General features: G+C 37.6%; 4 protein-coding genes across 4 annotated transcripts; 1 reads left to right on the top strand and 3 right to left on the bottom strand.

Annotated features, from left to right (window-relative positions):
* Positions 1-305: 305 nt before the first annotated feature.
* Positions 306-4,504, bottom strand: LOC143459620 (kelch-like protein 12). Its single transcript, XM_076956836.1, has 6 exons — positions 4,403-4,504; positions 3,658-3,807; positions 3,307-3,400; positions 2,817-2,911; positions 924-1,122; positions 306-316 (listed from the first exon to the last, which is right to left on the bottom strand). The coding sequence occupies exons 1-6, from the start codon at positions 4,502-4,504 to the stop codon at positions 306-308; spliced, it is 651 nt and encodes a 216-aa protein (XP_076812951.1).
* A 315-nt stretch (positions 4,505-4,819) lies between these two features.
* LOC143458871 (uncharacterized) lies at positions 4,820-6,569 on the top strand. The gene is made up of 2 exons (XM_076955757.1): positions 4,820-5,862; positions 5,970-6,569. Exon 1 carries the CDS (start codon positions 4,998-5,000, stop codon positions 5,790-5,792), a length of 795 nt encoding a protein of 264 aa, XP_076811872.1. The 5' UTR covers positions 4,820-4,997; the 3' UTR covers positions 5,793-5,862; positions 5,970-6,569.
* Positions 6,570-10,405: 3,836 nt separating this feature from the next.
* LOC143458870 (uncharacterized) lies at positions 10,406-14,580 on the bottom strand. Its single transcript, XM_076955756.1, has 4 exons — positions 14,445-14,580; positions 12,426-12,581; positions 12,198-12,342; positions 10,406-10,732 (listed from the first exon to the last, which is right to left on the bottom strand). Exons 1-4 carry the CDS (start codon positions 14,485-14,487, stop codon positions 10,627-10,629), a joined length of 450 nt encoding a protein of 149 aa, XP_076811871.1. The 5' UTR covers positions 14,488-14,580; the 3' UTR covers positions 10,406-10,626.
* Positions 14,581-15,147: 567 nt separating this feature from the next.
* On the bottom strand, positions 15,148-22,521 carry LOC143459619 (uncharacterized). The gene is made up of 8 exons (XM_076956835.1): positions 21,638-22,521; positions 20,572-20,640; positions 18,816-19,059; positions 18,393-18,476; positions 18,001-18,075; positions 16,962-17,056; positions 15,554-15,755; positions 15,148-15,206 (listed from the first exon to the last, which is right to left on the bottom strand). Exons 1-8 carry the CDS (start codon positions 21,650-21,652, stop codon positions 15,148-15,150), a joined length of 843 nt encoding a protein of 280 aa, XP_076812950.1. The 5' UTR covers positions 21,653-22,521.
* Positions 22,522-23,084: the final 563 nt, after the last annotated feature.

Here is a 23,084-nt window from a genome sequence, read left to right as displayed (position 1 = left end):
GAAATAGAAAAGGACAGAAAAATCCGTGTTTCGGGTTCGGGAGAGAAGTGCGCTCATGAAACGAGTTGAACTCGCTTAAGCTCGCTCGCTCGCTAAGAAGTAAAAAGTGTTATTGCGACCAAACTATTTGTTGGTGATGATGAACGCCAAGCAGCTATGTTTAGTTAAACTTTCAGAAACATATCCAAGTGTCTGGATTCCTCTGAAGACCATGTGCTCGTAAGAACGAATATCAAGGAGTTGCAACAAACACATGAACACGAATGAGAATAAGAAAACATCAATGATGTGCATTTTATTGTGCTTTAAAGTGGACCTGTGACGTAACAAGGACCGATATCAAGCAAAATAAGCGAATAAGAACGCGAGTATCTGCTTCACGTAAACCGCGATCACCGGGCAGGTGCCGGTATGGTTTTATCAATGTGGAAACGAACGATTGGTGATTGGCAACTCTCAATTTACTTTGCCAACTTTGACAAAAGTTTACTTCAAACAAAAAACTAAACAAATTTGAAAACAAACAAACAAACTAAACAGTTTTGTTTCGTGCCGGAAACAAAACTCTAGAGCATGTGATTCCATCAAATTTCCTATGACATTTACAACAAATAAATGATAAGAAATTCCAGTTACAGTTCGACACAGCTTTTACAACGCAAATACGATGTTTGCAACATGCGAATGCGATTGGTGTCCTGAAACGAGCTGGAGTGAAAATATTTTTAATCGCCAAAAAGAGCGGAAATGTGAGCGACAAAACGAGTTCTTTTCTTTATAAAAGAAGGTATAGGCCTACACGAATATAGCACGAATAACGGCTTTTTTCATCGATGAGCGAGAGCGTGAGCGACAAGAGAGGTTGCCCACCATCACTGTCTATAATTAGCATGAACTTGAACTTGCACGTCATAATAACTTACCATTCAATAAAGCTGATGCAAATACACCTCGCTTTTCTCCCATAGAAGGCAAGTTGCTATCCCACTTTGGATTCTCATCATTCAAGTCCAACATCTCTACAGAGTTGTAGTAAGGAACAAGCAGTGGCCAACCACCCATCAAAAAAATTTGTTGATTGTAATTTACAGCAGATGGAAATCCCCGATCAATTTTTGTATCCTGTATGATGAAACATGATTGCATAAAGTCAACATCAACTGAAGTGAATTTACTAAAAATGTCAACTAAATACTGGATATGATGTTATTAATGGAGATGGACTGGCCAGACTTAAGTATAAAAACTATCTGCAGGTAACAATACAATATGAATAAATCATGGCCCATGGACATGGTCAATAAAGTTTTGTGGTTGAGAGGATTGTACAGTGGCACATAACAACACAGGTATAAACTTTCTGCAAGCGACAATTCATAACAATTGATTCGATCAAGAAACAACAATCTACGGCATTCCACGAACGCAAGGAATGTTTGTTAGCTCGTAACTTTAACATTCACTCTTCTTAGCAGCTTGTCAATTCAAAATGATTATTGTGTTTTGAACATAAAATAGTTTTTCGCGATAATTAAAACACTTTAACATTTCAATATATTCTTGCTTCTCCGTCAATTCTATTGTTACGTTGTTACTTGTCTACCTTGTTACTACTTGTTACTATCTATTGGCACTAGTAATTGTTACGTTGTTTTACGCTTGATTTGTCATTCCGCAGTCTTGTCTGCCTCCGGATGAAAGCGCTTGTCGATTTGTCTGCGCCTTGTCTGTTGCTACAACGAGTGATGATGAGATTCTACCGATACGGGTACGGTTGTGTAGACGTGCCTAGTTTTCATCGTTTTTGAAATACAATCCTATAGTTAACTGCAGGTTTCTTCGAACCAGTACTAGGAAAAAGCCGGTAACACTATTTTATCCAAATTAAGTTAACACTCGCTTAAAGAGGTAAAATTTGAACGTGCATGAGCAACTCGCCGGGCAACAAACGTCATTTACATTTATTTTTAACAATAGACAATGTGACAAAACAATGATCTTAAACTTTGCTCCATTACTCACAATGGCAGGAGCAAGACGAGCAGCATGGATGGAGTTTTGCCTTTTCGGAGCGCATTTCGGTGGTTTCCAATGCTGTGTTTTTCAACAAAAACCTGAGTGTTTGTTAAGAAGGCAAAGCACGTTGTTAAAAGTAGACAGTTATATTAGACAGAAAAAATTTTCCGGTAAATTCGAAATAACACCGTATAAGGGTGTACTTGAGTTTGCGTATCAACAAATTTGTGCCCGTCTCATTGTTATATGTTTAAACTAGCTTTGTCGATCCGCGCAACGATTAGTTTGCATGAAACAGGTCTGTGGTGTAAAAAGATTGGAAACCGCTGATCTAGTGCAAGCAGCAACATGGTTTTTTCTCAAAGCAGTTGTTTCACTTGGACACTTTTCTAAATTCGATCATTCTCGCCGCTTTTCACGTTTTTAATCATTTGCATAATAATTGCTTTGTTTTAATTGTTCTAATAATTGCATTAATTAATTGCTTTGATGACTTTGCTCTGCAACCACAACAAATTGAAAAAATATTTCAGTTCGAACTTCATCTGTTTATCTCTTGAATAAAAGTTTATTTTATATTTACTTATGAGAGAAATCTGCCCGATCCAATTGTTACTGACAGAAAACATAACGATCTTATCTTGAGTCACACTTGGCCATGAACACACAGACACAGAGGAACAAATTATGCTTTCAACTCATTGCAAAGTGTCACAATACCGTGACAACAAGCATATATGTATATGACATCACAATCACACTTCTTAATTGAAACAAATTCATTTATAAAGCAAACATACCGGCATGTTACTCCACTGGTTTGTCTTGGTGTTGAACTTGACAACACTTTGTGGGCAGTTCAAGCCACCAATCATAAGTATCTCATCAGACTGACCTAGAAAAATGTATTCGATTAGTAGTATTTGGTTTCAAGCATTGTTACAACAAAGAAATTCAGTTGTTAAATCTACTGCTGCTGTTGCTACTACCACTAATCGCTTAATCATTACCATCCTGGTCCAGTATATTAAATATTATTGGTTCAACAGCTCAATATTGCCATAATTTTGTTTAGCAAAGAGTTAACTTATATTAATGTACAGCTTATTTCAAAGCTTTCATCAAAGCCTTATAATTTTATGCACTGTCAAAACCATGAAACATTATACAGGGTTAGATACAAACAAATTTTATTTTAAGAAAACCAATATGTACAGAGAAGCCTGGACAACCACTGACAAAAAACTGGACGCATGTCAAAACAATTTAAGTGATTAACCGCTCTCTCACCTGGTTTTGTTTTAAAACCTGGAGAACCAGAAAGTCGAGAAACGAGTGATTTCACAAGAAGTTGCATGCAATCTGTGGAGTTGCAAACCAGTTTCTAAATAATTAAAATTGAACCATGTAAGTACTTTACATATTACGAAAATATACTTTGTCGCCATGTGCGCCTTTTTGCAAACAAAAACATTTTTAAACTTAAATTTTTCAACATTGACTCGTAACATAAAGTAGCAGTACTACACGTCAACCCTATAACAATTTTTAATTTCTTTCAAAAATTAACACAAAACTTGGTGCATGATGCATGATGATGCAAAGAAATAAGCAATGTGTGCAAAAATTTATGCAAGGTACCTCCTTTTGAACAAACTTTATTAAAAAATCTTTCGATAAATTTTCCAGTTGAATGAGATGAAACAAATCACTGAAGTTTTTCCGTCTTTCATCCAAATCATGAAGTGCCCAAGCAACTACACTCCTGTACTTGTCCTCATCGATCGAATCCTGAAATTTAATCAAGGTTAGGGTGACATCATATGTACTATTATATTATCTCAAATATATGATATGATGTATGTTAAAGCTAAGAATGGTCAAAAATTGGTTGAAGAAATGAAACATTGCAGATAGTTTGAACAACGCCATTTAATATTTTGATTTATTGTCTTAACTTAATAGCGAAATTATATTAACTGCCAAAAATATTTGAAAATTTAAATCTCGTTAGTTTATTCGAGATAAGAAGTGTCTTGCAAAATCTTGTAACAAACATTCAAGGCCATTCATGCATATATGAGCCAGCCTACATCTTATGCTTTGTCTAAAAACAGACAACTTTAGCAATGCCTCTTCACTTTCATTTATAAATAGAGCACAGGGTAATGCACAATTTCTGGAAATGTAAATAATATACCGCAGTGTAACATTTCTAACATGAAAGTGTGCATTACAATTAGCTTCTTGCAATCACCGCATTTCACACAATGATGTAAAAACTATCAAAACAAATTGTTTGATTTAGATACTGCATACAAATCATTATAAGTCAAAAACATTCCAATTCTAAGTTTATTTCATCACTTTCCAACTTCAACATAGCCTTGACATCATCAACTCCAAGCTCAAGAAAATCTGCACTTTTTAAAACTGCTCCGAGATTTTTAGAAATGAAAGTTTCAGCTGCTTGAACAAGATCACCCATGTTGTATCGATTTGAATAAGATCGAATTTTCAAGCAATTTTCTCCATTGAGAGATGCTTTGAAAAATTTCCTGCAGTTTTCCTTCAAACCTTAAAAAATCTTCCAACTTATTTAGGAATAAAACCTGTCATTTAATTATGATACAAAATCTCTTAACAGTCACTCATTTCATATGTTTATTCAAGCTTCCTGAATTACGTGTTACGTGTGTTATGCTCGGTTGACGTGTTTGTGCCTTGCGTTTCTGCCTTCGGCCGGAGGCGCTGATGTTTGTAATTGCGCCTTGATAGTTGGCGAACGTGTCAGTTTTACCGTTGCCTGAGCTGTGAGCAGACGTGCCTGTTTTTACCCTTTATTTTATCAAATACAATTCTACAGTTTAACTGCAGGTCTATTCGAACCAGCATAAGAAAAGGCCGGTAACATTTGGCGAGCACGGCAGGACCTGCAGTTAAAAAACGTGAAGCAAGAGGGTGACCGAGTTTTATCCAAGATGAATTTTTTTTGCTCTCCTCCGAAGTTTGAACTTGGAGAAAGTTTTATCTCGTTTTTATCAACGTTTGAAAGTTTCTGCGACAGTGTGGACGCAACAGCAGCTGCTCGAAAACATGCTTTTATGGTGAGTTTACCGGAAGATGTTAAGCTGGAAATGATATGCAACGGAGCACGGTTAGGCACCATGAACTATGAAGAACTAAAGTCCAAAGCTGAGGAAGTTACTTGTTGCTCGCTTCGACGTAACAAGGCTAAACAGCAGCTTATACAAAGAGCCCAAGCTCTCGGCGAAACGAATCGAAGTTACGTCAACGCCCTTGTCAATTTCGGAGCAATTGCATACCCGAAACCGGAAGATGAAGGTACGAAGAATGACGTCTTGTATAACGCTTTAATAGCTGGACTGCGTAACAAACATGAAGCAGAAAGGCTGGTCACGTGCAACATGGAGGTGCAGTGTCCAAAGTTTTTAGATGCTGTCAAAAAGCTATTGATGATGGAACCAGCGCATGTGCAACAACACGTTTCCAAAATACAGCCAATCGAGCAGGTCCCATCAGCTTGCGAGGAAATGAAGCAAATGATCCAGGGTCTGCGGCAGGAAGTTGACACCTTGCGTGAATCACTATCGGAGATATCGCGGAGGTCTCGTCTTAACCACAATCATCCCTTTCGCCCCCGGGAATCACGCACGTGTTTTACATGCGGAGAAAGAGGACACATCAGTCGATATTGTCTTCAACGCAACCGCCAGGGAAACGCCAACGGGGCGGGCACAGGTGTCCGCCCCTGAATCCATCACCACAGCCAGAACGAGAATTGGTCACTTACAACCTACATACCGTCTCTGCAGAACAACATAGGTACGTTAACGTTATCATTAATGGTAAGCCCTTGTTTGCGCTTGTTGACACTGGTGCATCAATTACCGTCATATCCCATTTGGCTTTCCAACAATGTTCCGCTCAAGATTTAAATGACTGCCCTTCAAATGTTCGATTTATTGGCGCAAGCGGAACCGTTATCGCGATGGCAGGAAAAGCAAAGCTAAACTTCACCGTTGCCGGAATAGAGGCCACTCGCGACGTTTTTGTTGCGGAAAACTTGTCGGAGTCTTGCATTCTGGGTTTGGATTTTCTTCAAGACCATGGTTGCATCGTTGACTATGATGTGATGACACTCAAGGCTGGTGGAGGAACATTACCACTATTGAGAGAACCAGGTATTTTGCACAGTTCATCGATTGCATTAATTGAGTCACTGCTTATCCCCGCGTTTACTGAGGTTGTGCTGCCCTGTAGTGTTAAACGCCCGACAAAGTCCAAGTCTAACAACGTTTTTATACAGAGATCTGAAAGCCTACTAGACAAATACGAAATCTTAGGCGCAAACTACGTAACAAAAACTAAGGAAAATTTGGTGCCAGTTAGACTTGCCAATTTTACGAATAAAAGCAAATGCATTCCGGCTGGGACAACTGTTGCAGATTTAATACCAATTGTTGGCGAAAATGTTTCGTACATTAATGCCTACTCATTATGTTGTATATCGGAAGAGGTTGACAAGCCAGCGACCGATGATGACGTGTCGTCTCTCGTTGAACAACTGCATCTAAATGATCTTAATTTGTCCGATGTTGAGCGGGAAGCTGTAATCGAAGTAATTCGAAGACGGAAAGCTGCGTTTTCACTCTCTAAACGTGATCTTGGCAAAACCAATATTCTTACTCACAGTATCGACACGGAAGACGCTGCACCCATACGCCAACACCCGAGAAGAATGTCAGAAGAAAACAAACGAAAGGTAGATGAGTTGCTAAAGGACATGTTAAATGATAACGTTATTAGTCACTCACAATCGCCTTGGTCTAGCCCAGTTGTGTTGGTAAAAAAGAAGGACGGTAATACGAGGTTTTGCATTGACTACAGGGCTGTCAATATATAATTGCACTAAGAAGCATAGTTTTCCTTTGCCACGGATCGATGACAGTTTGGATCAACTCTCGGGGTGCAAATATTTCACCACACTAGACCTTAAATCTGGTTACTGGCAAATACCGATGAGTGAAGGCGACCGTGAAAAGACAGCGTTTACTTGTCATCGAGGTTTATTCGATTTTAATGTTATGCGGTTCGGACTAGCAAACGCACCTGCCACGTTTCAGCACTTGATGCGGATTGTGCTCGATGGGGTTGAATGGAATGGTGCATTGGCTTACCTGGATGACATCATTATATATGCACGCACCTTTCAAGATCATCTGCGCAACTTGGACGACGTGCTTTCCCGATTAGTTGCAGGTGGCCTCAAACTTAAACCGACTAAATGCAATTTGTTCAAAGAAGAAGTTAGATTCTTGGGTCATGTAGTTTCAAAATCTGGTGTATCCTGCGATCCGGAGAAAATCTCTGCGGTTTCCAATTGGCCTGTGCCCTCGTCGATAAAGGATGTAAGGCAGTTTTTGGGACTCGCATCATACTATCGCAAGTTTGTCAGAGATTTTTCCAAAATTGCGGCCCCACTGTACGATTTGACGAAGCCTCAAAAACAGTTCGGCTGGAATGATAAATGTTTACACTCATTCAACTTGTTGAAAGACGCACTCGTGACAAACCCAGTATTGAGATACCCGGACTTTACGCAGCAGTTCATCCTCGATACAGATGCTTCAAATTTTTCGCTCGGCTGTGTTTTGTCACAGATTGTAGATGGTGAAGAGCACCCAGTTTCATACGCAAGTAGGTCTTTAACGAAAGCAGAAAGAAATTATTCCACCACGAGGAAGGAACTCCTGGCAATTGTTTATGGGGTGCAGAAATTTCGTTGTTATCTTGGCACACCTTTTCTTCTTCGCACGGACCACGCTTCGTTACGGTGGCTGTGGACAGCAAAAGAGACATACGGTCAATGTGCGCGCTGGTTTGAAATATTGGCTGATTTTGATTTTAAATTAATACATCGCTCTGGATCAAAGCACTCCAATGCAGACGCACTTAGCAGAAGGCCACAGAGCAGCAAAACAAGTGATTCTAATAGCGTCGAAGTGAATCCTGAGAGGTATCCGTTTGAATTTGAAGAAAACTTTGAAACCTGTAAGACCTCGACGGAAAGTGTTTTAAGTATTGATCTTCGTGAGGGTTTCGGTTGGACTCCTGATCAAATTTCACAAGCTCAAATGTCCGACGAACATCTTTTCGTAGTACTAGGTTGGATTAGATCCGGTGCAAGACCCCCTTTTAAGAAAATTAAGAAGTTGAGCAGTGAGGTTCGACATTACTGGTCTTTGTTTGGAGAGTTTTTTTTAGTACACCAGTGCTTGTACCGCAGTCTGGAAGACACACTGGAAGGAAAACGTCTTCAGCTACTGGTTCCTAAAGAAATGCGTCCGAGAGTCCTGAAAGAGTTACATGACGCATCACATGGAGGAGGACACATGGGTGTTGATAGAACAGCTGAAAGAGTTTCAAGACGATTTTACTGGCCACGCTGGAAAACGGATGTCCGTGAGTATTGTGAGCGTTGCACACTCTGTGATTTACGTAAAGCTCCTTCTAAAACACCAAGAGCGCCCTTGGTACCTTCCGAGGAGTTGGAGCCGATGCAAAGAATAGAGATTGACGTCCTTGGAGGACTTCCTGTGACACATTCAGGAAATCGTTACATACTGGTAGCCACTGATATGTACACTAAATATATGCAGGCTTGGTCTATGCCATCACAGACAGCCCAAGAAACAGCATTTGTTCTCTATCATAACTGGATGACGATTCATGGTGTTCCGGAGCGGATTCACAGCGACCGAGGAGGAAACTTTGAGAGCCAGTTGTTTAAAGAGCTTATTGATCTTCTCGGCTGCAAGAAGTCAAGAACTACAGCATACCACCCTTCTGGAAACGGAGCGGTTGAAAGGGCCAACAGAACCATCCTTTCCATCATGAAGAATTATGTCCAGCGCGATCCACTATCCTGGGATAAATCCCTCTCCTCAATTTGTGCGACCTATAACGCCAGTCGACACGAAGAGACAGGTGTTTCTCCACATTTCCTTCTGACTGGACGAGAATTGAGATTACCAGCAGATTTGATGACTGGACAGCCTTCAAGTCGTCCATCATCATCGGCAATGTTCGATTTACAAGACCGTATGCGACTTGTCCACGAAGTCGTGAAAACGAGACTCGACCAACGTCGGCAATCCATGAAAGAACGTTACGACAAGTCGGTATCGAGACAAGCTGAGTTTCAAGTAGGAGATAAGGTCATGCTGCGAAACACTGTCATATCAAAAGATGAAAAGCGAAAGTTTCACCTCCCTTATTCAGGACCCTACGAAATTGTTGAGACTTTTCCGCCGGTAAATTATCTGATTCGCAACCACGAACGTACGTTAAGAGTACATTTTAACAGGCTAAAGCTAAGCAGAGGAGACCATCATACAGGGATGCCTTCCTATAATCAAGCTAGTTGCCCAGAAGATGTCCCCCAGCAACTAGACATGCCCTTGACTGGAGCTTACTTTTTTAATAGGCCTAACCGATCAAATGCAAATCATCACGAGAGTAACAATTTTAATAACGTTTGCAACTCCCGAAATAACGGTCGACTTCGCCGAAGCCCACGTCGCACTATTCATTACCCAGACGTCGAAACGTATTAATTGTTTATTGTGTGATGCTTGATGCTATGTTGTTGACTACTTTCCTATGATTTGTGTTTTATATATACCACAGTTTCACATATACCAAGTATGATGGTATTTTATTTCGGATCTGTTATATATCGTCTAATTTAGCTTTCAATCTCACGTTTTTATACCTTTTGTTGTGTTATTGGCATGAAGGATTATTTGTAACCCACCTTTATTGTGTTTGTACTATTGTTTTGGTATAGTCAAAAAATGTTTGAATTTCTTTTATGACAAGTTATTTAAAATTTTGCTGTGGTTTTCAATGTAATGTTTGTATTTATATTATTTACATAGAAATGCTTTACCTTGATTACCGTTTGTTTTTATTGGTGTGATAATCATAATTTTTTCGCTACTGCACCGTTTTGCTGTGTTTGAGGAATCGTTTTTGTAAAGTTTTTTTTTGTGGCCCACTGTGGCATACGTGGTCGACAATTTTCTTCAAGATTAACACATTATCTGGGTAACAGAAGTATAGAGGTTGCTTCGTGATTATATTGCAATTTGTCGTTTTATTTTCCATATATTAGCTTATAGCCAGTTTTGTTAATGTCGAAGAGAAATTTATTGGAGGGGGAGGAGTGTTACGTGTGTTATGCTCGGTTGACGTGTTTGTGCCTTGCGTTTCTGCCTTCGGCCGGAGGCGCTGATGTTTGTAATTGCGCCTTGATAGTTGGCGAACGTGTCAGTTTTACCGTTGCCTGAGCTGTGAGCAGACGTGCCTGTTTTTACCCTTTATTTTATCAAATACAATTCTACAGTTTAACTGCAGGTCTATTCGAACCAGCATAAGAAAAGGCCGGTAACATTACGTACATTCCATGAATTCATAAACTTGATAATTTTCTCAACATTTAATTGAAAGGAAATATCTTTATGAACTATTGCATTGTACTTCTATACAAATTAGAAAACATTGATTGATCATTTAGTATCAACTTCAGATGGAAAGGACGCAAGGACACCATCGTTGTCTGTCCATGTTGGTCGATACTTGCCATTTGTTGGTGGCTGGATCATAGAACTCAACTGTTTTGCCATCACACCTATAAAATATATAAAGTAAACTCTTTAAAACACAAAATGTACACAAATTACAAACGATGAGTCAATCAAAATTAAAGCTGAACCAGGTTGTATATAGGTTAATAATTGGAAGCATGTTATCCCGAATATACTAATCATAATGAATAAATTACGTAATCCACTTCGGAATAGACGATTACAAAACAATGTGATCCAGGCTTCACGCCAACTTGATACCTCGCCACCAGCTGCCACCGAAGTTTAGGTCAATCACTGTGACCATTTATCGTATCCAATTTTTTATCGGTGTCTATAGTTACAATTTCTGCAGAACTCAAACATTTGACATAAACGCAAAACAATCGTATAAGGGAAACGACACACAATCTCATCAGGTCAATAATGTTTAGTTAGTTTTTTTGTCACGTAATTTGAATTTTTCTGGGGCTGAGATTAAGTTAGAAACCAAATTGGTTAAAAGCTACTACAGCAAATCTTCTGCCGAATCATACCAGACTGCCTAACTATTCACAATCAGACAATTACAAGCTACGTCTGCCAAGGTAAAAACCCCTTCGCTTGTTATGCGAAGTTTGCATTTGCTGGTAAAGCAATAATACAATTGTTAATATGCTTTATGATGTCATAATGACCAAAAATCATTTCACAAGATCGGCTTTGTGACCAATTAAAACATTTCCGAAGCCTGCTATTGCCACTATAAAGTTATGGCTCCACAGGTAGTAATTTATAACTATCACTGGATTTTTCGGTAAAGATTTAAAAATTCGTATTGGTGCTGGTTTTTTTTCTAAAAACTAGATAACTAGAACGACTAAAGGTCCTTCTCATATATCTAATGTACGTTTCTCTATACCCAATAGCGAGTTCTTCAATAAACTTGTAGCTGCTGATATCTTTTTTATTCAACACATTTCTAACCCACACTCTGTGCTTTATTTGTCTGTATGTCAGAGCAACAGCTATTACCGCTAAACATTCTTCCTCGCTGCTTGAAGAACTGTCACTCTCCATGTCTGTAACTACGAATGATCTGTTCTGCATGCTGGAGTGCTGTTACAAATTTTTATAAAATCAATCTCATTATCAGCTAACAATTGACAATTTTAGTTATCACTTTTTATGTGATAATTATTTCACTGTTGAAACCGTATTTTAAAACACTGGTAATTGAGCGGCCCCACCAGTTGTAATTTACATTAAGAAATTGTTACTGATAAAATTATCACTGGAATTTTAAACTGTCATTGTTCGAGCCATAGATTAACTGAGCATATTAATGAAACAAATTTTTTAAATTCATTTCCCAAAACTCATCATGACATTCACCTTCATCTAGTCTAGTGGTTCATAGACTCCAGGTAGGCAATTACTGCAGCAGACATTATAATATGGTATTATAATATATAAATTAAATGATATAAATTTAAAATAATGTGATTATGTATACCTATAATTACTCACCCTCCAAACACCCATATAAGGCCAGCCACTACACAAGCTGATCCACCACATCTTTCCTCAGTCATAGATGGAACATCAATCCAAGTTTTCGTGTCCAGGTTGTATTTTTCAACAGAAGAGAGACGATTTGAACCGTCATATCCACCTGATTTAATTCATTTAATGAACATGACAAGTCATAAATATCCTTAAAATTTGAAAGATATTTGCACTTGCAGCAAGACTCACCTATCGCGTATATTTCGTTGTTTAATACAACAGCAGTTAATCCATATATGCAGGTTTTCATCGGTGGAATATATTCCCACTTTCCGTTTCGTGGATCATAACATTCTGCTGTGTTTGTTGTATTACCATCCCATCCCCCAAGCGCATAAAGCAAACCTTTCAAAATCAACCATCTATCAATTAAACACGTCACTTGTGCTTGAAATTCGAGCATTATTGCTCCAGCACTTTATGAAGGAAAGTCAAATCCTTCGCAGTTGTGAAATTTTCTAGGACCAATTTCCGTTGCTCAATTATTTTATCTTTTGTTGATTTTTATAAATTTGTTTCAAAATACATGGAATATGATTCCAGACGCCAAATTTAGAAATTTCTGGAAAGCACGGTATCTGTGACGTCACACAGACTGTCATTTGAAATCATACAACATTTAACACGTGACCAACAGCTTGATTTTCTATTCTCTGAGCTGCGTTTTGCATCGATTAAACTCTTGAACACAAAAGACCACATCGTTTGTTTCTGCGCTTTTCTTTGTGACACGTCATCAACCTTTTTACATGAGTAAGCCTAAGTGAGTTGAGCTAAGTCAGCGACGCGTGTCAGAACAACGACCTACGCAAAAATGAGTACACGCAATGCGATATGAAGGCTACTGGGTTAGGGCAACTTATTTAAATCTTTTTAAAATACTATCTCAAGTAAGTGATTAAGCCTATGCATGAATTTTCCGTTTCCATAAAACCAATCGAGATATTAATATTTTGTGGTATTGGCATAAAATGTCTCAACAGGTTTCCAAGCTCGTCAACGAGTTCACTTGACACGACCAGGCAGCGTGAACTCGCTTTGAATTCTTTTTTTGTTAAAACGTTTTAAACGAGAGAAAAGTAGTTTTTCAAATTAGGGACGAAATTTCAAAACCCGGGTTCCCGGTGTAAGTGACAAACCTGGTTGTTTTTTAAGGTTTTGAGAAAAGCGGATGTTTTTGTGAAAACTAACTCAATATTAAGGTAAAATCAACATTATTGTAATACAGTCGAATTTTTGTAATTCGTATCCGTTCAATTCATTAATACATTTTTGTTGATCCCGGCAGAACTGTGAATATTTTCATGTTTTCATTTTCGGTTATATCGGCTTTACGTAATTTCATTAGTTCGGCAATTTTATTTTACAACAATCATTTTGGTTGTCCAATTTTCTCATGAACTTTGCGTAACCTCAGCATCCTAAAGACATGAGAAAACTTTCTCGATCAATGCATCAAATTATTATTTACAAATTAATATCAAGGTAACCAGTACAAATATTGCGCAAACTAAATATTGTGATGAAACAATTGCCTAATACCAAACAATAAATTGCGTAAATAGTATACAGCGACGCCATTTTGTTTGAAAATTGTGAACGCCAAAGTTTTCCTGGATTTGTCTAAAAGTCCGGATGTTTACATTTTGAAACCCAGGTTTCGTGTCGTAGAAAAGGGTAGAAAAATCCGGGTTTCGGGTTGGGGAAAACCCGAGTTGGAAACACTTGAGAGAAGTGCGCTCATGAAACGAGTTGAACTCGCTTAACAGCGCTAAGAAGTAAAAAGTGTTATTGCCACCAAACTATTTGATGGTGATGATGAACGCCAAGTAGCTATGTTTAGTTAAACTTTTAGGAGTATATCCAAGTGTCTGGATTCCTCTGAGGGCCATGTTCTCGTAAGAACGAATATCAAGGAGTTACAACACGGACATGAACACGAATGAGAATAAGAAAACAGCAACTATGTGCACCTTTTTGCGTTTTTAAGTGGACCTGTATCGTAAAAATGAACGATATCAAAAAAAATGTGCGAATAAGAACGTGAGTATCTGCTTCACGTATACTGCGATCACCGGGCAGGTGCCGGTATAGTTTTATCAATGTGGAAACGAACCATTGGTGATCTCTCAATTTACTTCGACAACTTTGACAAAAGTTTACTTTAAACACTTTACTTTACCTGAAACATCAAAATCATAAACTCACCTCGTGCACTGACCAACGCAAGCCAACTTCGCTTTATATTCATGTTTCTTATCGAAGACCATTTCCTCTCTTCAGGATTGTAACTTTCACATGATGATAGACGACCAGTGTCATTCCAACCACCAGCACAATAAACAAGACCTACAAGACACAATCAGGTGAATATCTATACGAGAAGGTTTTTGTTACATCCTTCTATGACATCATAACTATTGAACCAATGAAGTCTAAACTGAAGTATTTTGTCAAAACCTTTGTTGATTATCTCACAAGATTAGTGAGTGGTGGAGCACAGAATCGCAATTATGCGCCTGGTTCGACACTCGATGGCGCTATCCTACCATAGTAATCTCCTTGGGCAAGGCATTTAAGTAAGCTTGCTCCTGTTCAGTGGTTCTGGTGATCAATTTCAAATCCAGACCAAATAAAAATAAAATTTCAAATTTAAAACAAATTAATCAGCAAACGTAAAAAGACAAGCTGAGTGACTGGAGGAAGACGACGGATCCTCGCCTAATTCCTCGCGTATTAACGAAATTTAATAACATGTAACAAACGTTCGTAACAGCAGCTCCGTTACATAATTACATAAGTGTTTTACTTATTGTCAATTAAGCGCAACACTGTTTGAAAGTGTAGAAGGTTAATTTGTTAAACATCGGCATCTACAATCGTTGAAGCGTCTTAAAACTCAAATCGTCTATTAATCATTTACGGCAAGTGTGCCCGAAAACTCTTCAGCATGTGATTCCATCAAATTTCCTAGGCCGTTTACAACAAATAAATGATAGGCAATTACAGCTGCAGTTGGACTCACATTTTACAACGCAAATACGATGTTTGCAACATACGAATGCGATTGGTGTCTTGAAACGAGCCGGAGTGAAAATATTTTTAATCGCCAAAAAGAGCGGAAACGTGAGCGACAAAACGAGTTCTTTTCTTTATAAAAGAAGATAAGCGCGAATAAAAGCCTTTTTTCAGCGAGGGAGAGCGTGAGAGACAAGAGAGGTTGCCCACCATCACTGTCTATAACTTCCAGGAACTTGAACTTGCACGCCATAATAACTTATTAACTATATTATTGTTATGATAGTTTAATAACTTACCATTCAATAAAGCTGATGCAAAGTTACATCGCTTTTTTCCCATAGCAGGCAAGTTGCTATCCCACTTTGGATTCTCATCATTCAAGTCCAACATCTCAACAGAGTTGTAGTAAGTACTAATCATTCCTTTACCACCAGCCATCAATATAATTTGTTGATTGTAATTTACAGCAGATGGATATCTCCGAGCAGTGTTTGTATCCTGTATGATGAAACATTATTGCATAAAGTCAACATCAACTGAAGTGAATTTACTAACAATATCAACTAAATACTGGATATGATGTTATTAGTGGAGATGGCTTGGTACAAAAACTATCTGCAGGTAACAACACAACATGAATAAATGATGGCCAATGGACATGGTCAATAAAGTTATGTGGTTGAGGGGATTGTACAGTGGCACATAACAACACAGGTATAAACTTTCTGCAGGCGACAATTCATAACAATCGATTCGATCAAGAAACAACAATCCACGACATTCCACGACCGCAAAGAATGTTTGTTAGCTCATAACTTTAACATCCACTCTTCTTAGCAGCTTGCCAACTCATAAATGAATTTTGTGCTTTTAAAATAAAATGGTTATTCGCGATAATTAAAACACTTTAACGTGGTAACGTATATTATTGTTGTTTCGGCAATTCTATTTTGCCCCAATTAAGTTCATACTCGAGTAAGGAGGCAAAATTTGAAGGTGCATGAGCATCTTGCCGGTCACCAAATGTCATTTACATTTATTTGTAACAAAAGACATTGTGACAAATAAATGATCTTAGACTTTGCTCCATTTCTCACAATGGCAAGAGCAAGACGAGCAGAGTGGAGCGAGGTGGAGTTTTGCTTTCTCTGAGCCATTTCGACGGTTTTCCATTTTGGTTTTGTTTTTTAATTAATTCCACTAAGGTATTTGGGTTGGACATAGGTGACCTAGTAATAAGTGAAATGGTAAAGATAATAAAATAGCAAAGTTGAAAAGAAAACATGTCTTGATGCAGCGATAAAATCAAACACGCAACAAAACGTAAATTTAAAGTGGAAATGCCTGAGTGGCATGTTGGGGTCAATGGATCTGCTACAAACAGCAACATGGGTTTTCCTCCACACAGTCGCTTCACTTGGAACTTTGCATTCAAATTCGAGAATTCTCGCCATTTTTCAAACTTTTGGAAAACTGGTTTATTTTAGTTTTAATTCTTGTTGGTGACATCTTTCTGTGCCAGGTGTTTTTGATAAAAAGACGCCACCTATTCTAAGGTTAGAATTGGTCATGACCAAACAGATGAACATTGTTGGCATTTAACTTTTTTGTAAGTGCCACAATGCTGTGAAAAAAGGACGTATGTCTATGACAGTATAAAGACTTCGCTTGTTGTAAACCAAAGCATTTAAAACGCAAACATACCGGCATTTTACTCCACTGCTTTGTCTTGGTGTTGAACTTGACAACACTTTGTGGACAACCCGATCTACCAATGACAAGTATCTCATCAGACTGATCTGTTAAAGAAATTACAGCAAACACTGAAAGATCATTAACTCGGATCTCACTAGGTCACGAACTTAAATTTGTTTAACTCGAAGTACTGTGTAGAATAAGCTTATTTTTCCTCTTGTCATTATCAACGTCAAGAACGCGGTCAATATGTTCCCAATAGTGACGTGATGGCATTGGTTGTGACCAAATATTATAACCACGGTTGGAGTTTTCATTAAATATCTCCTCATGGTTTCCACCTTTGCAGCATTAGTGAGTTTAACACAGGCGCATATGAAACTTTTATCATAAAGTCGATACGCGAATGATTTTTCAGAACACGGGAAGGAAAGATTATTTTATCAAATCGATATTTGCGTCAAATCTAGCATCCTTTATTGCGTCATCAACATAATGCTTGACAATAAGGAGGGAGATTAAATAGCACATTTTCTTTTACAGCTTCTTGATTGATTTGTTATTCCTGATTCGTAACAAAGGTAAAAAAATCTTGCATAAAGTTAACAATCTAATATACAACAGCCAGTGTCTGTGTAGTGGTTGAAGTTGAAAGGAAACCGAAATAATTCAATTTAAGTAAACACAAAAACAAAAAAAGAGTTCGATAGAACTGTTTTTTAATGAACACTAATGCAGCCTAAACAAGCAATCGACATTAAACCGTTTTAGAAAAAAGTCTGGATTAGTTTAGTCGCTTTTTGTCGAACTTTGTTATCTTGATTGAAAATTTTGTACATGATGATTTAGATTTCACTCTCTGGGGACAGCAATTAAGATGTAGAGTAAGTATTCACCTTTGATTTGAGATATCAATGAAATTTATTCACAAACAATAAAGGATTTTGTTTCTATTTGTTGGTGAATCAGTTTGAGTTTTAGTTATTTAGTTGTTAACAGAAGTAATAACTTAAAAATGTTGTTACCATGTTAAAAAATAACTTATTACCGGGAACTTCTGCAATTTTCATTTTACGAAGTTTAGTTTCCACTTTTCTTGTCATTTCTATACCAGGAATGGATTCTAAAACAAAACAAAAAATAAAAACAAACCTTAACCAAAGTAGTTGATGTATATTTTCAAGCATATACTGATAGAAGTAGTCATCCACTGATCATCAAATAATAGTATACACATGCACAAATATTATTATTCTGCTATTATCAACATCTATACCGAGTCGATGATTGATTAATCTACAACGACAATTTACAGTTTAGGTCGTAGTGTCCTCCATATACAATTTAAATAAATCCACAAGAAGTTGGGGTTTTCAGTTGGCAATATGGACAAAGTATCTGGGAAATTTGAAGAAAGTAATATTTCAAGGCGAAACCCACCTATCTCATGAAGAAGTTGGTTGAAATTGTCATCAAAGGATCCATTGTTGAAGTTGTAGTAGGTCAAGCCTTGTGTCAGCAAACCTGCAATTATCAACATTGGTATAACAGCAAAATGTTGAAATGAGCAACTTATGGCAACGTTGCACTCATAAAACTAACAAGAAAAAGCTGACCAAAAACTTTAGGGATAACTAACTCCTAATTAAAGGCGACCACATTAATTTCTCCTCAGAAATGAGGTCAACAAGGGAACAAAATAAAACTATTAGAACAATTAAACGCCATCTTTAGTTATGTGGAAAAAAAGGCAAGAATTTATTGCTTAGATGGACAGGTTCAGGCAGCTTATTACGATTGATGATATTCCTATAGATTATCATAGATTATAGATCTACATATATCGTAGAATATCATACTCACGAAGCCTGGTTGAAAGCTGGTATTCATCAGGAAGGACTCGAATTGGGACGATCCTTTTTGCCAAATCAGTTGTGAGCGAAGATTCCCTTATACAATTTTCGCTGGTCTCGTAGTTAGGAGAAAGGAACATCAGAACCACGTGAGCATTCTCAACTGCTTGCCCCATTTTCTCATAGATATTTCCTTTCATCTGTCCCTTGTTGATCCAAACCTGGTACCCAGCATCAGACAAACGATCATGGATCTAGAACAATCCATGTCAAGTTGATGAAGCAACAAATCTCTTACGTATTCACTTCACGTGCTTTGCTGACCACGTAACGTGACTTCGTATCGAACTTGCCCAGTACAGTACGTAAGATTTAAATTACTGTGAAATAAAAACTGAACAGCATCTTTTCAATATTTTTTTCGTCCTGTATATGAATGCATATGCTGCCCAACTGGGCGGCTTAATCTTTACAGTCCGAATACAAAAACGCTTACAACTTAAAAATGAATCAAAGCGAGTTGATAATTTTCATTGTTAAGTATAAGCGATCGAAAATATTTTGCCTCTTCGACGGTATTTGGGAAAGGGTGAATAGTTGTCAGTAAGAATGCTGCAGAAAGAATATTCAATAATACGTAGTAGTTGAGCAGTTATTGCCAAATTTATGTCGCAATTTCGGCCTACTGGTATGATGGAGAAGGCAGATGTATGCTCCATGAATAGGGTTTGAATTAAGTGTGGTATACTATAGTAGTGCTAGGCTAGCTAAAGCGTATTGAACGGACCAGACTCTCACCGAGTTAAGGTTTGAATGTAAATTTGTTTTCAATGGCGTTTACGTAACAATGCTAATTGTCCTGCTGCTTTTATTCTTTTTATACAAGTGTACAAGCGTTCTGTGAAGCAGGTCGTGCCGAAAGTATTGAAAAACGTTTTCCCAGTTTGTATGTTTTTATGCTTTAAATCCTACGCACTGGGCTAGTTCGATATGACGTCTGCATGATCAGCGAAGCGTGCGACGTCAAATGAGTAAATGTTTGCATGTTATCTGTGGCGCGTGTAAAAAGCGATTCAGTTTATATTTACTACTGGTCTCGTATTTTACATTTTTTTGAAATGAAAGTTAAAATTCCTTTTGTAATGTTGCGCAGATACCACGCAAACGTTTACGCATTTCACGTCGCATGTTTCGCTGATCACATCATAATGTGACCACACCACAGTTATCGCTACTGGACTAGGGTAGCAACAAAAATGAAGATTAAGCTGTAAGTTCGCTTCGCCTTATATCACGAAAAACATTCCTGTTACAAAGCAATCTATTATGATGCCTTATTTTGTTTGTCAGTAACATAAAATATTCTGTTGATACTTGATTTAAATATCTCAGTTATACCCGTTGATTTTTTTATTGTGACGTAATACTATAATGGCCGCCATCTACGTCACAATAAGCAAGAACTAGGCGGCGTTTACCATTGATTTGTGGCAATAACTGCTTAATCACTACAGTATATCAGCACAAATCCTTTCACCAGTATATTTAATCACAACTAATACTTGATTTAATACAAGTTTGTTTTTGGATTTGCCCCCACTTAATTAAACTTGGTCACTGGGCAATGATAATAATCGAATGTATAAAAAAGCAAAACGATTCCACGCAATTGGTTAAATAAATATGACTCCCCCTCGAGGAAGATTCATCGAGCAACAGTTGATATAAATTTTCAAGACATCGCAACATAACTGGGCACAACCCACCTTATGCGCCAACTCCTTCGAGTCACTCCAGTTGTAGCTGATCATGATGTGCTTGCTTGGGCTGGAAGTCTACAAAGACAAGATTTCTACTACAAAGAAAATCAAATTTTAACGCTATTCCCAATGACAACCCAATGCTTATGTAAGGAGATGTTTCTTAATTTTTTCTTGCTTGGGTTGAAGGTTCGTGTAGGCTACGTCACGAAATAACTAAGCAAACAAACGTAAAAGTTTGTGATATGATGTTGCATAGACAATATGAAGGTTATAAACAACCAAATCCTCACAATAATATGCGAATCAAGAGGGTTTGACCGCATTTCTCACCGAACCACAAAAGATTGATCGAAATCATTTACTAAAGATCTTAATGATCTTGACAATTCATTGAAGTCTTAACCGACCAAATGATTCACAAAAGTACAAGAGGAATTCATACGTCACAACGAAGTGACTCGTAAAAAACTGTCGAACTTTTGAATGAACAGAATCAAAAAAAGATGTAAACAATAGAAATTAGTTAAGCTGTGTAAGTTGAACCGGTGCCGAATAGAAGCGGACACACGGACACAATAACAGGAAATCTTTTATAAAGGACAATCCATCTACCTCGCTATGATCTGATGCCTGGTGTTGAAATCAATTTCAGGAAATAAACTAAAAAAATCTCTGCTTTAATCCCGATTGCAATTTACTGAGAATCATGAAAGCATTTGTGTGTTGTGTTCGACATTTCTTGAATATATCAGCAGCAGTTAATAAACGTGGTTAAATTAAAGTTGGTCAAAGTTTAAAAGTTAAAACTGCCATAGTAAATGGTCAATCAATAATAATCAACAATAACTAAATAGTACAGTAATAACAAACAATAATAATCAAACAAACAAATTAACAAGTGACAAACAATTAACAAAAAATTAAAATGATTTATAAGTAACTAATTTCACACCTATTCACAATTTGAAGATTACAAATTTCGCGAAGCCATATCAATCTTTGTGACATCATCAAATTAAGAAATACATCCACACTTCGCAAATATAATTGACGTCATGATTTCACTTACCGATGGTGATGCCATGTTGTTGCGATGACGTAGTCAATTTAACAAGCTGAGCAAGAAAAAACAGATATTAAAATCTAGGCTGTAAATGTCTAAAACTTACGAGACAAACAAACAAAAGGAAATAGTTTGATGTTTCAAATATTTACAAGAAAATCTACATCCGTAGACAACCTACAGCCTCAGAAACTGATTACAACAGACCGTGATAAAGAATAGAACATATTTCGTTTACAAAAGATGCCTTCGTCACGCCATTGTCGTCCCTAGATGAACTAATATCTTCGCTATTCAGGTGTGTGAGGTTAGTGGTGTGGTGTGAGTGTGTTAGTGGTACACTTTTGTTGTTCAGGTGTGTGATGTTTAGTGACGTGCGATGTAATTGATACCACCACAGTTCAAAGATTATATTGACGATCTGACCATGCTTTGATCGACAATATATTATTTTATATTATTTATTAAGCTTAAATATATTATTTTGTAACTTCGCACATACAGTATTAGTCTAACATCAAACAATTGTTTGTCTCTCAACTGTGAATAAAAACACAACAGCCGAGCACAAAGTTGTTCCCGCCATAAAGTATTTTTCACGGCAATTAAAGCGTCGCTTCTCTGTTGTGTTGGACGTCACATCTGTGTGATGTCATTATGGGTAGTGTAAACTTTTGTTGGCGTAACGCCAAGTCCATAGGGTCAATGCATAAAGAGGGTAAACATCGCACATCGCGGTCAGGGTGGAAAATATTTTAACATTCTGACCGAAACTATAAATCTCAAAACAGACAGTCAATTTTACTTATAAATGCGATCGTTTGCTTTATATTAGGTCTCAAAAAGTTTTATGGGTTTATGAAATTATCAAGCGATTTTTTCGAACTTGTTGTAGCGGCTCCCTTACCGCTACTATTTTAAATAGTACCACAAATACAAAGTCTACTCACTGGTTCTCAACCGGTGGTCCGCGGACCCCTGGTGGTCCGCGAAACGTTTTCAGTTGGTCCGTGAGAACTTCGAAATTTGCAACATAAAGTACGAGTTTTAAAAAAATTTTTGCTGTTTATCATTGCTTTTTGAAATAGGCTTGAACATTTGCTTAATTGCCTATTGTGATGGGACAATACAAAAGCTTATTGAGATTTATCACCAGCAGGGAAGGCCTATTGTGATGCACTAGATTGCGGATTATATGAGAAGACAGCAGGATACAGTGATTTTAAGTAAAAATATCCGCATAGTTTGATGTTATTTTGAATGAATAGCGCAGTTGTGCACCAAGACTATTAAGTAAAACTAAGCAAAGAAACATTTAAGTGCAGTCTCAGAACCCTTAGTTTGCTTAAACTTCAGGGGTCCGCCACTGCTTTGACAGCAGCAAAAGGGGTCCGCCAAGATCAGAAGGTTGAGAATCACTGGACTCTACTGTATTCAATGGAATAAAAAAACT

The sequence above is a fragment of the Clavelina lepadiformis genome, chromosome 5 (assembly GCF_947623445.1).
Source record: "Clavelina lepadiformis chromosome 5, kaClaLepa1.1, whole genome shotgun sequence".
NCBI classification, from domain to species: domain Eukaryota; kingdom Metazoa; phylum Chordata; class Ascidiacea; order Aplousobranchia; family Clavelinidae; genus Clavelina; species Clavelina lepadiformis.
This window is presented reverse-complemented; position numbering and strand designations above follow the sequence as displayed.